General features: G+C 43.6%; 1 protein-coding gene across 5 annotated transcripts in view; it reads left to right on the forward strand.

Moving 5' to 3' along the window:
* SPIDR (scaffold protein involved in DNA repair) overlaps positions 1 to 13,981 on the forward strand; it is a 562,488-nt gene extending 548,507 nt beyond the window's left edge. For all 5 annotated transcript variants that reach the window (XM_032421906.1, XM_032421904.1, XM_032421905.1 and 2 more), the window contains 4 exons: positions 6,753 to 6,846; positions 7,917 to 8,031; positions 8,329 to 8,382; positions 13,547 to 13,981. In XM_032421906.1, coding sequence (XP_032277797.1) covers positions 6,753 to 6,846; positions 7,917 to 8,031; positions 8,329 to 8,382; positions 13,547 to 13,702 — 419 coding nt within the window. In that variant the 3' untranslated portion in view covers positions 13,703 to 13,981. The remainder of the gene's footprint in view (positions 1 to 6,752; positions 6,847 to 7,916; positions 8,032 to 8,328; positions 8,383 to 13,546) is intronic.
* Positions 13,982 to 15,163: the final 1,182 nt, after the last annotated feature.

A 15,163-nucleotide genomic window follows, 5' to 3' on the forward strand; every position in this document is an offset into this window, starting at 1 on the left:
TGCCCCACTTTGTGGTCTGTCTTGATGGATGTTCCATGTGAGCTTGAGAAAAATGTTTATTCTGCTGTCATTGGATGGCATATTCTATAAATGTCAATTAGATCCAACTGATTGATGGTGCTGTTCAGTTCAACTATGTCTTTATGATTTTTTGCCTTTGGATCTGTCAGTCATTTATAGAAGGGTATTGATGTCTCAAAGAATAATAAATAAAATATAATGGTGGGTTTGTTTATCTCTCCTTGAAGTTCTATCATTTTGCTTCACATATTTTCACAGTCTGTTGTTAGGCACATACACATTAAGGATTGTTATATCTTCTTGGCAAATTGACCCCTTTATCATTATTTAATGCTCTTCTCTATATCTGATAATTTTCCTTGATCTGAAGTCTGCTCTGCTTGAAATTAATTTTAACTATTTTAACTCTCTCTTATTAGTGTTAGCAGGGTATATCTTTTTCTATAACTTTACTTTTAATCTTTATGTGTCTTTATAGTTGAAATGGGTTTCTTGTAGACAACATAGAGTTAGCTCTTGTTTTTTGTCCACTCTGATAGTCTCTTTTAATTTGTGTTTTTAGACCACTCACATTTAAAGTCAATACTCATATATAATTGGATTAATATCTATCATATTTATGATTGTTTTCTGTTCATTGCTCTTGTTTCTTTTTTCATCTCCCACCCCTTTTCTGCCTTTTCTCATTTTAATTGAGCATTTGATGGTTCTATTTTCTCCTCTCTCTCAGCATATTAACACTTTTTTTTTTTAACATTCTTTAGTGGTTGCCCTAGATACACTTACAACCAATCAAGTCCACTTTCAAATAACACTAGCCTGCTTCCAGGGTAATACAGGTATCTTATAAGGATATTCTCAGTTCCTCCCTCCCATTCCTTAGAACATTGCTGACATTCACTTCACTTACCCATAAGGTATTGTCATTGAATGCCTTGTTGTTATTATTACTTAAATAAACTATTATATTTTAGATAAATTTAGAATAACAAATGTAAAAGATTTTCTTTTACCTTCATTTATTCCTTCTCTAATGCGCTTCCTTTAGTTTATGTAGATCCAGTTTCTGACCTATATTATTTTCCTTCACATGTCACCATTTCAATGTAGAGTTCCCTGTGGGTCTCTCTCTGAAGCTGTCCTGCAGGCCTTTGGGTGGGTCAGGTGGATATGTAAACACTGCTATCACAGTGCTGCCAGATCCTCTGATAAGAACCAGTCAACTAAGGATTAAGAGAAAACAAAACCCAGCTGCAAAATAGCAAAGATTGGCCCAGCCTCCCATGCAGGAACACCCCAGCCGAGGCAGAGGTTGGGGCACTGACCAGATCCCACGGACAGACAGAGAGGCACAGAGGTTCCCTGCCCTGCTCTCCAGCCAGTTGTGGGCTCACCCGGATCCCACTCCATCAAAGCCATGCAAGGCTAGAGTCCTCTCTACTTTGTGAAGTAACAGTAGTAGATACCCCCTTCTCAGCAACTCACCCTTCCCTACTCTGCCTATCCCTGTACCAGAAAGTCCAGTGATGGCTTGTCCAAGGATAGCACTAAGCAGGCTCTTTCATCATCTGTAGGAAGTCAGTGCTGGGAGTTGGATAGCTCTCTGCAGCAGCTAAATCAGCTGGGCATCGGGCAATGGTGTGGACCTTGTAGAACATTGAGCATTTTCCCCAGGCAGGGCTTGAACAAACTCAGAGTACAGCCCTGTGAGTCAGTTGCACACTGAGAAATAACATCTGTCCATCTGCGTAAGTGCTTCTAGGAAATGGAGCCTCTGTGAGGGGATAGTGCTCACTGCTTCCCTGGGTGTTCAGGACTTCTCATCTCATTTCCCGAACATCAGCATCCAGACCATGCAAAGACTTCCTCCCAGTTTATTTTTTTAGGATGACAAAGTTTTGCAGCATTGACTTTTCTATCTTTGCATTGCTCGCCACTTATTAATACACCCCTTACTAGTGGGTGGTGGTCTTGCTCACCACCGTGGGCATGAACTCAGCAAGTGCACATTTGTACTGTCTCCTTGGGAAGGCGTGGCCAAGTCCTGTCTTCAAACCAGGCTTTGGCCTCTAACTAGAAGGAAGCACTTCTGAGCCCCAACTAATTTCCGTCAGAAAAAAAGTTTGGAGAGGAGGGTGTGGCGGAGAGTTAAAAGTCACTGAAGAAAATACCAGAGCATGTAGATGCTATGTGCCCTACTAGAAAGGAGCCACTGCAGTTCCCAGGAAGGAGCCTTTGAAAAAACCTTTTTAAAAAGATGTTTTAATAAATATGTGATATACCTTTCCCAAGCCTAATTACAAGAGATTTCTATAAATAAGGAAAGTAAAAGCTTTCAATAGCAGACTGCAGCCAAATGATGAGTGTGGTGTCAAAACCATCAAACTCTAACAAAATTTTTTTTTCCTTCTGATGTTCATATAAATGAATGTTCTAGATACTAACAGTTTAATAGTACACTTCCCAGTAATCCCTTGGAATTTATTTAGAGTTACCAGAAGGCATTTCCAGTGCTGTGTAGACCCTAGATAAAATAGATTTCTTCAACTGTGTCTTGTTCCCTACTGGAAGGAAATTGCTTAATCCCATCTAAATGTAAATGAAGTTAACAACACCCAAAGATATCCTAGGATAAAAAGGAACTTCAGTTGGTAGCAGTCTTCTTTTTATTAGTTCATGTAGCGGACACTAAGTACTGCTGGGCACACCCACCCATGGAATGGGAGCCGCTCATCCTGCTTGGCCCTACTTACGCCTCTGCCTGTTGTGAATTGGTCAACACTGCTTTCCGGCTGTATTATAAGCCATTATTGACTTTACTTTTCATCCCTTTGACTCAATCTTGATTAGATTTGCAAGGACAATGAAATTAGCTGGGACAATCAAGATCTATTATTTTCATTTTTAAAAAGTCATTCAAGTGGGCATTGCATGAATGCGTTTTAGTAAATCAAGCCTACTTAGTTGTAACAATTGTTTTATCCTCTACAGATAAATTTTCTCCTTATGCTTATTCTAGTGGGGAATGAAATTCTTTGGAGTGGGAGGGATGAGTCTTCTATTTTTCTGGAAACTTAGGTCACATCTTACTTGTTTTCAAATGTCTAATTTCACCACTTTTCAACAAGAATGGTCTGTGATTTGCGAGCATATCTAGATGACATCTGTAATGCTTCACATTTCAAGAAAGTAGACCATCTCAGTCTCCTGTTTAAAATTCCTCACTGCCTTCTCATGCCTTCCAGGTCTAAAATCCCCAGCAAGACCCTGGATGACTTGGGTCTCCCAGCCTCACAGCCATGTCACCTGCCTTTCCTTCATGCCCCTTTGGCCTCCAGCCCTGCTTCAGGGTGCAGGGTCAGCCTGTGCCCTCCACCCCACCTGCAGCCCCACCTCAAGTCTCTTCTTTTGGGAAACATTCCCTGACCTCAAGCTAGCATAGAGGGCCTCTCTTCTCTACCTCCAGGGGCCTTTTCCATTTCTCAGTTTAGCATTTATTTCATGGTAATTTTTAATAGACTATTTTTAGAACAGTTTTAAGTTTACAGCAAAGAGATTCCCCATACTCTACACATGCACTGTGTCCCCCACTATCAACATCCCCCACCAGGGTGGTACATTTGTTATAGTTGATGAGCCTACATTGTCACATCATAATCACCCAAAGTCCAGAGTTTACATTAGAGTTCACTCTTGGTGTTGTACATTCTGTGGGTTTAGACAAATGTATGACATGTATCCATCATTATGGTATCATACAGAATGGTGTCACTGACCTAAAATTCCTCTGCTCCACCTATTCATCCCTCCCTCCCCCTTAACACCTGGCAACAACTGATCTTTTTACTGTCTGTGTAGTTTTTTCTTTTTTTCTGACTGTATAGTTTTGCTTTTTCCAGAATGTTGTATAGTTGGAATCATGTAGTATATAGCCTTTTCAAACTGGCTTCTTTCACTAAGCAATGTGCATTAAGTTCTTTCCATGTCTTTTCATGGTTTGATAGCTCATTTCTTCTTAGTGCTGAATAATATTCCATTGTCTGGAGGTACCACAGTTTCATCCATTCACCTACTAAAGGACAGCTTGGTTGCTTCTAAGTTCTGGCAATTAAGAATAAAGCTGCTATAGGGGCACCTGGGTGGCTCAGTCGTTAAGCGTCTGAGGTCCTGGAATCAAGCCCCACATCGGGCTCCCTGCTCCACGGGAAGCCTGCTTCTCCCTCTCCCACTCCCCCTGCTTGTGTTCCCTCTTTTGCTGTGTCTCTCTCTGTCAGAGAAATAAATAAAATCTTTAAAAAAAAAAAAAGAATAAAGCTGCTGTAAACATCTTTATACAGGTGTTTGTGTGGACGTAAGTTTTCAGCTCCTTTGGATAAATACCACCAAGTGCAATTGCTAGATCATGTGGTATGACTATGTTTAGTTTTATAAGAAACTGCCAAAATGTCTTCCAAAGTAGCTATACCATTTTGCATTCCAACCAACCAGGAATGAGAGTTCCTGTTGCTCCACATTCTTACCAGAATTTGGTGTTGTCAGTGTTCTGGATTTTGGCCATTCTAATAGGTATGGAGTGTTGCGTTATTATTGAATGTTTTTTTGTTTGTTTGTTTGTTTTGTGGTTTTTTTTTTTACTTATTGAAGTATAGTTGACTCACAGTGTTACATGAGTTTCAGGTGTACAACATAATGACTTGACAACTTTATTCATTATGCTATGCTCACTGCAAATGTAGCAACCATCTGTCACCATACAGCTCTTCAGTTTCATTGACTATATTCCCTATGTTGTAGCTTTCATCCTCATTACATTCATTCCGTAACTGGAAGCCTATATCCCCCCCCACTCCTCCCTCCTCTGGCAACTACCACTTTGTTCTCTGTATTTATGGGTTTGTTTCTGCTTTTTGTTTATTTGTTTTGTTTTTTAGATTCCACATATGAGTGAAATCATATAATATTTGTCTTTCTCTGACGTATTTCACTTAGCATAATACCCTGTAGGTCCATCCATTTTGTTGCAAATGGCAAGATCTCATTCCTTTTTTATGGCTGAATAATATTCCATTGTTATATATACACACACACCATATCTTTTTTATCCATTCATCCATGAATGGACACTGGGGCTGCTTTCATAATTTAGCTATTGTAAATAATGTTGCTATAAACATTGGGATGGATATATCTTTTCAAATTAGTGTTTTTGTTTTCTTTGGGTAAATACCTAGTAAGGGAATTACTGGATTATATGGCATTTATTTTTAATTTTCTGAGGAACCTCCATACGCTTTTCCAGAGTGGGTGCCTCGGTTTGCATGCCCACAAACAGTGCACTAGGGTTCCTTTTTTCCACATCCTCACCAACACTTGTTTTTTCTCATCTTTTTTATTTTAGCCATCTTAACAGGTGAGGTGATATCTCACTGTGATTGTGATTTGTATTTCCTTGATGATGAGTGATGTTGAGCATCTTTTCATGTGTCCGTTGGCCATCCAAATGTCTTCTTTGGAAAAATGTCTATTCAGGTCCTCTGCCCATTTTTAATTGCATTGTTTGGATTTTTTTTGGTGTTCTCCTTGTTTTAATTTGCATTTCCCTAATCACATGATGTTTGACATCTTTCATATGCTGTATATCATCTTTGGTGAGGCATCTATGAAGATCTTAGGCCCATCTTTTAATTGGGTTGTTTGTGTTGTTGAGTTTTAAGAGTTCTTTGTATATTTTGGGTAACAGTCCATTACCAGATGTGTTTTTTTGTGAATATTTTCTCCCATATTCATGATGTTTTTCTCATTATTTGTTCATCTCGGCCAGACTATGGAGTTCACAAGAGTAGGGACTGTAGCATTCATTGTTACATTTTTTATGCTACACATATATCCCACACTAAGTAGCATTGTATACATATTTGTTTGTTGAATAAATAAGTCACAAATGTTGAATTAAAAAAGAAATAAGGAAACCAGAGAAATCACGTAAGAGGAGATGTGAACAAAGCAATAAGAATATTTCTCTTTCCTTATCAAAGAAGTGGAAACTAAGATAAGGAATTCCATTACACCTATTAAGGAGGCAAATACTGAGGTGATACTAGCATGCAGCTCAGTGAAGCTAGCACTCTGTAAATGGATGGTGAAAGTGTGAATCAGAAAGTCCTTGTGGGAAACACCTTCTGAAAGGGTGTTTCTGCATCTCCAATACTCATATTCTTGACAGAGTGATTCTGCTTCCAGGAATCTATCCTAAGGAAGGTATCTCACTACAGGCAAGGCCTTATGTGGAAAGTTGTCCACTGCCTCAGACCTATATGTCCAGTATGGAGGGAACCGTGACACATCACCTAAACAGAATATCGATAAGACAGTCCTTACAACAGCTCTACAGCAACCTACAAAGTAGAATGAGACATTGCCCTGACGGTTTGCTTATAATGATTTCAGTACATATGCATCTGGAAAAAAAGACTAAAAAGATGAGGCACAATGGAAATACTTGGTTGGGTAGTAATGCGGGCAACTTTTAAAACTTACTTTTTATTGTTGTAATTTTGTTTGTGCAGTACATGGAAATTATAAAAAGCTTGGGAACATTTATATAAACTCAGAAGTGAGAAAAATAAAGTCTGAGGAATCTCACATTACCATCTATGTCTTGAGGGGCAAAGAGAAGTTGGGAGGGAAGACACTGCCTCTGGACTCCAGCTTTTGCTTTCTCTTGGGCCTAGGCACTGTGGTTGGTGTGGACGAGAGCACTGCTTTCTCCTGGCCCACTTGCGACCTGTGTGGCAACGAGAGATTGGAACAGAGCCCAGGAGACAGGTGAGGGTGCAGGAGCTGGGCTGAAAGACCCTGGGGCAGCCGCAGCCATTCCAAGGGGCCCCACGGCCGCAATGCCTCGGGCCAGCTTCCCCTGCTAAGGCAGGGCCGCCACTGGGAAACTAAGTTCCTGCGCTGCCGCTTGGAGACCATGGCACTAGGTGTGTTTACTTCTTTATAATAGGGATTTTTGCTGGTCCTTTCAGTTCCTCCCATCTTAAAAGAGAAAAGAGCCAGGTTTTGTACTCAGGTCCTTCATTATCAGTTAGGAGAGAAAAGAAAAACTCAGGGCAAACCTGAATGAATGAGACAAACTTGGTAACTGTACAGCTTGTCTTTTGCAGGGGTGCAGACTTTTCCAGGGACCAGTGAACAGCTATATAATCAGACATTCATTCCTTCCCTGACCACAGTTACTGCATATCCTCCTTGGGGCTCAGGGAGCTGGGGCTGGGTATCAATGTCATTCTGAGCCAGTTCCCCAGGCTCCCAAGGTGACTTTGTCACCTGACAGACTGAAAGGGGCATGCTCATTACTCTTCTGCTTCTTAATAACCAAAGCACAGGTGTTTTCTTGATGCCTCCTGGGTTGGTGGTCTTATGTATAAACAAGTCATCACTGGATCATTCTAGAGACAAGAAGAGTGTGTATCACAGGTTTACTTGGTAGCAATAAGGAGCATAGCTACTGGTGATTAGAAGTAGGTTTTCCTGTTCAGGCAGATGGGAAGCCCTGACTTCCCCTTGCTGAGCAGAGGGCCTCCACTTTGCTTCATGGGATGTTTGCTGTCATCCTCTATGCCCAGCTTGAATGAGGCTTCCCTGCCTGAGTGTCCCTTCCATCCCCTGGGGCGTCAATTGCCCATGCAGCGGTTAGCCGGAAGCTGACGCTGATCCCTCAGAACAGGCTGAGCTTCTTCTGGCCTATTTCAGGAACTTGGTTTCTGAGAGTAAATCCCCCTTTTCTATATCAGCAAACACTTAGGTTCAGAAAAAAATGTCTGTCTACTGCTAGACTCTTTTGACTTGTGCCTTTTCAAGTGTTCTCTTCCCTGTGTGTTTCCAAACAACAGAGGCACCTTTTCCTGTGGGGACTGCTCCCGTGTGGTCACCTCTCCTCTCCTCAGAAGGCACCTGCAGGTGTTCCTGGACTGTCCATCTCGACCCCAGTGCACAGTGAGGGTCAAGGTAGGAGCGGTGCAGGAGCTCATGTGCATCCTACTCCACCTCATGGAACTGCTCTGCCTCAGTAGCCAAGGGGGCAGCATCTGTTGTTCCTGCCCTGGGGAGGGGGTGGGAAGGACACCCCTCAGGAGAACAGTCTTTCCACATCCAGGGCTTACACTCACATTTGACATAAGGCTCTGAGGTGGAAGCTGCTAAAGAAACGAAGGTGGTTTAGATCGAACATTACCCCCCACGCGTGGGCGTGAGCTCTTGCCCCAGTCCTGGGAGTTTAATCAGCCCGCCCCACTGTTATTGCAGCTGTCCCAGGCCAGTATTTCTTCACTCCTGAGGTTTGCCGCCTGCGAGGATGGGGTAAGTCCAGGGACATGCAGCCCAGGTGTGCACCCCTGTGTTCTTAAGCCCCAAGTTAGTGGATCATCTCCAGGTGAAGATCCCTGTCCCATGTACTTTCAATTACAACAAAGTGCCACAATATCATTGGGTGCATGCTAAGTGTTTAGACTATACCAAGACAAGGATAAGTCTTACTGTGGTTAATAACTATACCATAGTCAATGATAAGTCTTACTCCCTGACAAATACCTGTGTCTGTTCATGAGATCCTTTCCTTTTTGGAATCGAGGTGATTTCCTGACCAATCTTGTAGTAGATACATGAATATGCCCCCCTGGCTTTGATTATAGTTAGACCAGCAACATTTCAAGTACTACTGCCATGATTCATGTTAAAAGAACAGAAATATCTGAGACACACATTTTGTGTTTTTTAATTGCTAGGTATTCCAGAGTCTGAGTAACTGGAAACTTGACCATTATTTCTCAGAACTCTTTTGCCTTCCCTGAGAGTTACTATGGTGTGAGGCTTAGTAAAGTGGTGTGCTCCTCCAAGAAAACCACCACCTAAATATATATAACTTACAGTCTAGAGACAGTTTCTTCCTTGTGAAATTTGGCCCTCATAAACAAGAGAGCTCTGTCCTTGAGATGTCACCTCTGTCTTGTCAAAACCAATTAAAAGCACCACAAGTGGCTTCAGGAACTGCTGAACCCCAGAGAAGAGCACTGAGGACTGACCCCACTGGGGTGAAGCCAGGGCACAGCCCCCAGGTCACAAAAGTTATCCATGGCCAGTGTTAGGGTCCACATCCAAGTAGCAGACTTGGGCCAGCTGGGGAGGTTGTGGTGAAAAGGGGGCTGATCATCTACAGAACTTTCTGATGGGGTCCCATGGTTAAATTCCACCTCTGATTGCAGTCTGAATACAAGGCTGAATTTATCCATCCTCTGGAGCTGGGAGGGGCTTCTGCCCCTTAGGAAGGGCTGGCAGCATGAGGAGGCGGGGCAGCCATTTGCACTCATTCTTCAAAACCATGGCTCTCAAAGTTTGGATTCATTGGGTACGTGGATAAATCCATGGATAGGATCCTTGAGGATCACTGGTCTGACTGTGGTTTCCAACCCTGATTTCAGGGTGGAACTGCCTGTGGAGCTCTAGAAAGAGTTTCCGGCTCCGTCCCTGGGATAAAGCCCACCAGCCTGCGCATAGTTCCCTAAAGCAACTCCGTGACACCCCCAGCCCAGCACCAAACCTTTATCTAAAGGGCTCTTTCACATGTAGGGATTGATGTGTAGACCAGGCCGTAGGAGGGTTTATGAGCTAGTTGTTCCCTGATTGTTTACAAGTAAAATGTAAGTAAATAACTGTAATGGACTAAGAACTATGCTCACCACTTTTCTCACACATTGCCTTATTTAATCTCTCCAACATCTCAGTGGTGCAGGATCCACATTTTACCGCTGAAGAAACAAGAATGCAGGGCTCACGGTCACGGTCTCTGTTGGGTACATTGTTATCCCCACAAGTGACCACCTAACAGAGTGGGGGGAGGGTGACAGGGTCCTTATGTGTATGTTTCTATTCTTCCTGAAGTTTATATGTTTAATGTGTGATGAGACAGTGGTACCTGTTGGCTGATCCCTTGTCACCTCACCTCTGTCTTTGAGGTGGGGGAGGAGGAAGAAAGAAGGGCGTGATGCTGGGTAAGGCTGATGAATTGGAGGGTTCTTTAAACAGGTGCTAAAAATGGCAGATCTAAGTTATCAGGGAAGATATTTCCATGGAAAAGGTTGAGGGAAAGTGTTGGGGAAAACTCCTGCTTAAGGAGAACACAGAGCAAATGAACCAAAACGCACAACCTAAACAAACAAAAACCAACAGTGCTTGGGATGGCGCCTAGCTCCCTGTAGTCCCACACAGCACAGAGGTGCAGTGCCTGCCCTGCAGTTCCTCAGGTGGCCTTGACTGGGCCCTACCAGGCTCAAGCCTGATCTCCCACTGGTTTCTCGCAGGCTCCCCAGGAGAGCACCCTGGTGCTTCTTCTAGAAAGCCTCCAGCCATGGACTGCCCTTGACTACCCTAACTCCCTATAGGGACCCAGAGACCAGGAGGAGGCCCTGGCAGAAATCCTGCCTCTTCATTTGATTTCCTTCTGACTGAGGCTGACTTGTACCTCTCACACATTACACTTCTTAACTACAGTACGCCTGTAGGCAAAGCCCTACTTATAAAGAGCTAGGGCATGTGTACGGCCATACGTGTGTGTGTGTGTGTGTGTGTGTGTGTGTGTTTGTGTGTATCTGAGTGTAGGTGGGTTTGCCCATGGGTGTGCTTGAATGTGTGTATACACCTGTGTGTGCTCATGTGTACATGAGTGTGCCTGAGTGTGTGCCTGTGTGTGCACATGTGCCTGGGTGAGGGGCACAGGGTGGCAACAGCCTCAGGTATCACCTTTCTGGGTGCTCTGTTATCAGAGCTGATGCCAATCAAATTAGGGTAAATTGCAACCTGGAGGGACAGAACTCATTCCCCCTCCTCCAGCTTTACTCACAGTGGATAATCAGGGCTTCACATCTGACCTGCAAGAAGCTGATAGAAGATGGGTACAAGAAGGACCTCGGTGTAGACACGAGCATGAGTTTTCCAGTCTGGATTCTGTCAGTTGTCTGGGTGAGAATGCACATTGGCCAAAATCCAAAGAATCAAATTAGGCTTTCCACGAGAACTCTATTCCCTGGAACCGATGTACTGTTTCTGGTTAGGACACATGAGTGTTAAGTTTTATGCCATAACTTTAATGTGTTCAAGCTACAGATGTGAAAACAATGGAGTTCACCACTGTTGTACATGTCAGTTCTCAAAAGTCACATTACAGTAATATGAAATTTGGAGTTTGTTTCCTTACTTTCAGAAAAGGAAAAGTTAAAGGAAAATATAGTGTGCCTTTTAAAAATAGAGACACATTTTACACGTTCATTACATTCATATGAACAGTGTGTTTGCATTTGCTGGTGTGATTGTTTTTTACCTTTCCATGTTAATTCCCCCCCAAATATATCTATCATTTGATCTCTGTTTATAAATGATATAGTTATTATTGACTATGGTATAGTTATTATAAACTTTAGCTGTGAAACCTGACATTGTAAAAAGAAATGATCTGTTGCTGACTTTTTTTTCAAGTTAGAATTCTGTACTTTTACCCCAAGTGAGTGTAGGAGTGCCTGGGCCTTCTACTTCCCGACACACAAATGTGCAAGGCTAGCTAAAGTGGGAAGAGACAGCAAAGGAGTATCCAGCTGGCCTACCTCAGTCCTCCCAGACCTGGACAACAACCCCTCACTCTGCACGGCCCTGTGCGTGCCTTCCGCACCAGCACTCCTGTGGCTGTCTGGTTCTCTGCCATCTTTTCAGGGTCAGGCCCCTCATGGGTTCATAGCAAGCCCTTGATTAATGATCAAGGCAGTGGGCCATGAACCTGACATCTGTCACAGATGAGCTAAGCGGAGGAAGGTCTCAGCCATGGTTGTCCAGTCAGAGACTTGTCCAGTTCCATCTCTTCACCTGTCTTGATTATGACTTCTACTCCCCCATCCCTCCATTAAACCACTCTGTTGACCGTACTCTGATTTTTTTTACTAAAGAAGCCTGAACTCTACCAATCATATTGAATATGCTCGGTGTTTCACACCATGCCTGACTTAAAAGACAGGAAAGCAAAATGATCACAGTGGTTTGGCATTAGAGCAGTGCTCACATCCCAGATTGATCCTGGTATGTATTGCTTCAACAACAAACCATCTCAAAGCTTAGTGGCCTCCACACTTACTCTGCACACAGACCTGCAATTTGGATAGGGCTCTGCCAGGACAACTCATCTCTGCCCCACAGGACATCAGCTGGTACCCCAACGGCTGGGCTAGAGTCACAGAACGCCCTTCAGTCCCTGGGCGGCTATTGTACTCCTGTTGCCTGGGACCTTCCGGGGCTCAGGCCAGACGCCACACCGTCTGGATTCCCTCAGGGCATGTGTCTGGATCCCAAGAGAGGCAGGCAGAGGCTGGGCACCTTCCTGACCAAGCTGGGGACGCCACTCAATGTCCCTTCCACCACACTCTTCATAAGAAGCAGTCACTGAGCCCAGCCCAGGATCCAGGGTGACGGCAGTGAGGTGCCCACCTTTGATGGGAGGGCACCAAGGAGCCACAGACATGTGCCGACTTTGGCTGCGTTGTCGGAGCCCTCCGGCCTCAATCTCCTTTGCCAAGACACATTAATGATGGAACGGGTGAGCTAAAACATACTGAACTGAGCTACTGTAAAGATGTGTTAAGCGTCTTGCCCAGAAGAGTGAGGTACCCCAGATAGTACTCTGCAAGTGGCAGCAAAGGAGTCTCTGAAAGAACGCATTACCCTCTAGGGCTTCGGTCTCTGGTAAAGCCAAAGATCTGACTTATCCCCACGCTTTTGAGCTGCTCTTTATTTTCAGCCCCACCCCCACCCCAGGAAGAAAATGTTCTGAGGTTTGAGACCACCAAGGCCCTGCCATACCTTCCTAGCCTAGTCATCTGGTACCCCTGCTGCCCAGCGCCCTGAGTTCTCATCTAGAGATGAAACCTGCCCAAGATTAACCAATCACCATAAGATACTCATCAAACAATGTGAAGAAAAAGCTTTTTACAACATAGACATTTTTGGCTCAGTGTTACTCTAGAAGAAATGGGATCCTAACTGAGGAGGGAGGTTTGGGGCAAAGTACCAGGAAATCCTTTGACCAGAAGTGTTGCTAGATTGGGGAAGTGTCCCAAAGGAAGTGGGAGACAGCTGCAAGCATGATGCATGCCCAGCCTCCAGCCTTCCTGCTAGAGAACAGGGCATATCCCTTAGTATGTCTGTCCCCAGTTCCTCTCGTAGGACAGCCAGGTGGGACACGCTTGTCGTTGCATCCACTAACAGCAGAAAAAAGGAGTTCCTTCATTTGCCATAATAAATAGAGCTTTTATCAAGCCCTTAATTTTTTTTCCTCCTTACCCATGTTGTTCTTACCATTTGAAAAGTGGAAGGTCACAGACTGAGGAAAGGACCTTATGCTCTGATCTTTGGTGTTCTGTGTTTTTGGGAACAGAATGTCCAGGGCTAGCTCTGTTTGCTTTAACCAGCATGCCTTCTATCACTGCAGAGTTATGAAGTGAAGAGTGTCCTCGGAAAGGAGGTGGGGTTGTTGAATTGTTTTGTCCAGTCCATAACCACCCACCCAGCTAGCTGCGTTGGATTGGAGGAAATTGAGCTCCTGAGTGCAGGAAGAGCCTCTTCCGAACACTGCCGGTTGCCGTAGGATTTGTGAACTTTGTGATGCAGTCACAATGGTGGTGGAGGTGGTGGCGGCTTGGGGTAGTTATTTGTTAACTATGGGCAGAGCAAATGTATGATCTTGAAATGGAACTTAGATTTTTCTGGGTCAAATGTAAGTAAGATGATTTTGTGAACTAAACATCAAAAATACTTTTTTCTAGTTTTTGCAAATTTAGGAACATGCTATTAAAACTTAAATAAGCCTGAGGTCTTCATTTTGTATTTCATCTTAGTCAATAATATTAAAACAGCAAGAAAAAAATTTCGTTCACTTGTAATTTTTTAAGTGTTTAAATTTTACCATGATTCAACATGTTTTTCTTGTAGTTATTCAACACTGTCCCAAAGAATACCCTGCAAAGCTGAGACATTTGTCCTAAATTGTAATGTTATTGTTCTACACAGTACATGTCCAACTTAAGCATTTTGCAGTTTAGTATTTTTTGGAAAATGTTCTGGGAAACTGTGTCAGAGGTAGAACGGTTACCCATAAAGTATAGATAAGTTACCTGGTGTGATTATCACCATACTGCACAGAGGTATAGATAGCTCACTCTAGATAGGCCTGTTTAATCTTGCTGGGTACTGTGCACAGAGAGCCAAGATAACAGATTCAAGAGGAGTGATTGCTTATCGTTTGCTTTGTTGGCAGAGATTTAAATTAACATAAAATGATGAATAAATTATCTTTAGACAATGAAGATTGTTTCCTCCCTTATAATAATATAATCATGACAGGCCATGGTTAATTACATGATATAGACCTAGCAGCCCAGAGCAAGAAAGGGTGCCTAGTACCCACTTTAACTGGAAGAAAGGCAAACGACTTTATTTGTCCTGATTAAGCTTTGAAACATTACAATGACTGGCAAGATAGCCGGTTTTGAGTAGCTTTTTGACTGTCCTTTGCATCTACTACAACAGGACTACTTTGTACTTAATACCCACTTTTGAGAAATGTATTCGAAGCAGTACCTAAGACTGAGGAAAGTGAAAGCAAAGTCCCATGAAAGCCAAAGATGAGTCAGACATGCTTTTCGGATAACCAGAGCCCTCCACTACCCCCTTACCCCTCGAGCAGCCAACTAAAATTAGGGCGCCCTTCAGCTCTTCTTCATAGAGCCCCTAAATCAGCTCAGGGACAGTTGGCCAGCCAGCCCCCTCCCCGAGTCTGGCTACTTCTTTGGGAGCACCTTCCACCAGAAAGCTGCTAGCTTAACATGAGCTTAGTCGTGCTTCGCCAATCTTAGGCAGATAAGTAACATTTGTAGGTAGACCGTGGCTGGTTTCAAAAGCAAAGCAGACCCCCTCTTCTAGGGACATTGGTTCCCCCTCATGGACACACACCTGGGTCCCGCGGCCTCCCCGGTGCCTTGCTGCATGCCCTTCCCCAGCGAGGTCCTGGGGGCCAAACAGCGTTCAGGAGTCACTGTGAATACCGGAA

Source organism: Phoca vitulina, unplaced genomic scaffold (assembly GCF_004348235.1).
Source record: "Phoca vitulina isolate PV1807 unplaced genomic scaffold, GSC_HSeal_1.0 scaffold25, whole genome shotgun sequence".
Classification (NCBI taxonomy): Eukaryota; Metazoa; Chordata; class Mammalia; order Carnivora; family Phocidae; genus Phoca; species Phoca vitulina.